The following is a 1610-nucleotide window of genomic DNA, read 5'->3' as shown; positions in this document are numbered from 1 at the left end:
AATATAGATGGTTTCCCAATCTGTTTGACAAAATTAGCTAAACTTTTGCCACTAAACCTCATGAAAAGCATTAAATGGATTACCAATAGTACTCAAAACTTACAGATCTGGAAGCTACCTAAATGTCTATCAAAAGAAACAGCATCTGAATAATATATCCATTAAAAAAATAAAAGAATACATTAAGTAACACATACAAAATGGGGACGCAGATGATATATACTGTTTTTCCTCCAACCCCACCCTGGACCTGCATCCTTGAACACCAACTGCTTTCTGCAAATGATACATAAAACATCCATCCTTGACTTCACTAGATATGGGAGAAGCTACCAGACACAGCACTGGCACTCACAGTGGCTGTGGAACTAGAGTCAGCCCTGACTCAAATTTTGGCTCCAGCTCTTTCTTCTTCGTCTTTCAGAGCCTCCTCATACTGAGATGGGTAAGAATCTGGGTGAGTCCCATGAATTTTGGCCAAAAACTCTAGGACTTTCATCTTGCTGGTTTCAGCCTTGGCTCTTGGGCCGCACAGGAATTCATATTGTGCAGGATCACTGTTGGCCACCTGCTGGTACTCCAGGTACTTCTCCTTCACAAAATCTTTGGTGATGAGCTCCCTGGGCTCTCCAAAGATGAAGTGCTTCTTCCCAGAATATACTCCTGTCAAAACTCAGTACTTCCCAGACTTCCTCTTCAGTGGCACGGTTGCCCTTCATGAAGATCGCACCCAGGACACGTATCAGGAGGCCAGTCTTGGGCATACCCTTTTTACCACTCAGCATCCCGTCATAGGTGAGGTCCAGTTTGATGAAGAGGCCATAGCTACAGGTGGTGGGGTCCACCTCCTTCACATAAAGGCCTAAGATCATCTCTAGTCGCTTAGAAGCTCTCAGGAAGATCTCAGAGAAGTGGCTCTCATCATCTTTGATGATAATCTTCAACACATCTGCCTTTGATATTGGCTCTTTCATCTGATACTTTTGCAGCATGAAATTCACCAAAAAGCTACTTTCTGGTCGAGAGCATCTGCAGGCATATTCTCGGGGTCTGATGTGGCCTCCTCCTCTTCTTGGCTGCTGGAACCCTCATCAGATTCACTGGATGAGGTGGTTGTGATGGCAATGGAAGAGGAGCAAGAACTCTGAGGACCCTCAAGAGAACTCTCTGTCTTAGCAGTAGGAGCTTCCTTCAGATTGACAGGCACTAGAGGATGGGAGGAGGAGAGGAAGGTCTCCTCCATAGCCTTGAAGACCTGGGCAACCTCCAGACTCTGGGTCTCACTGAGGGTCTGAAGGTGCTGATCATGTGTGCTTCGTGGACTCCCCTGATCCTGAGACATGACGACCCTTGTGGGTGGCAGTAGGCAGGAGTGTGGACAGGAGGGCAAGCAATAAAGAATCACTGCCTAAGGGATAGACAAAGGGTGTAAATGTCCTCAGCTGGTGAACTCAACTGTAGTGCCTCTGATGGAAGCCACTGCCTATAGACTTCTCCTGACAGCAATGTTATAGAGCCTCACAGGTCTGTTACTCCGGTTTCTGGGTCTACCAAGAACCTGAAGGATGAAGTGAGAATTCTCAGGGTGCAGCTAGCCAACCCAACAAGAG

General features: G+C 46.7%; 1 protein-coding gene across 1 annotated transcript; it reads right to left on the bottom strand.

Annotated features, from left to right (window-relative positions):
- Positions 1–385: 385 nt before the first annotated feature.
- On the bottom strand, positions 386–1342 carry MAGEB16 (MAGE family member B16). The gene is given in 3 exon segments (XM_010334833.2): positions 386–670; positions 672–1009; positions 1012–1342. Coding segments are annotated over 3 exon segments (954 nt in total).
- Between the last annotated feature and the right edge of the window lie 268 nt (positions 1343–1610).

This window comes from Saimiri boliviensis, chromosome X, assembly GCF_048565385.1.
Source record: "Saimiri boliviensis isolate mSaiBol1 chromosome X, mSaiBol1.pri, whole genome shotgun sequence".
NCBI lineage: Eukaryota > Metazoa > Chordata > Mammalia > Primates > Cebidae > Saimiri > Saimiri boliviensis.
The sequence above is the reverse complement of the archived record's forward strand: the minus strand, read 5'-3'. Positions and strand labels throughout refer to the sequence as shown.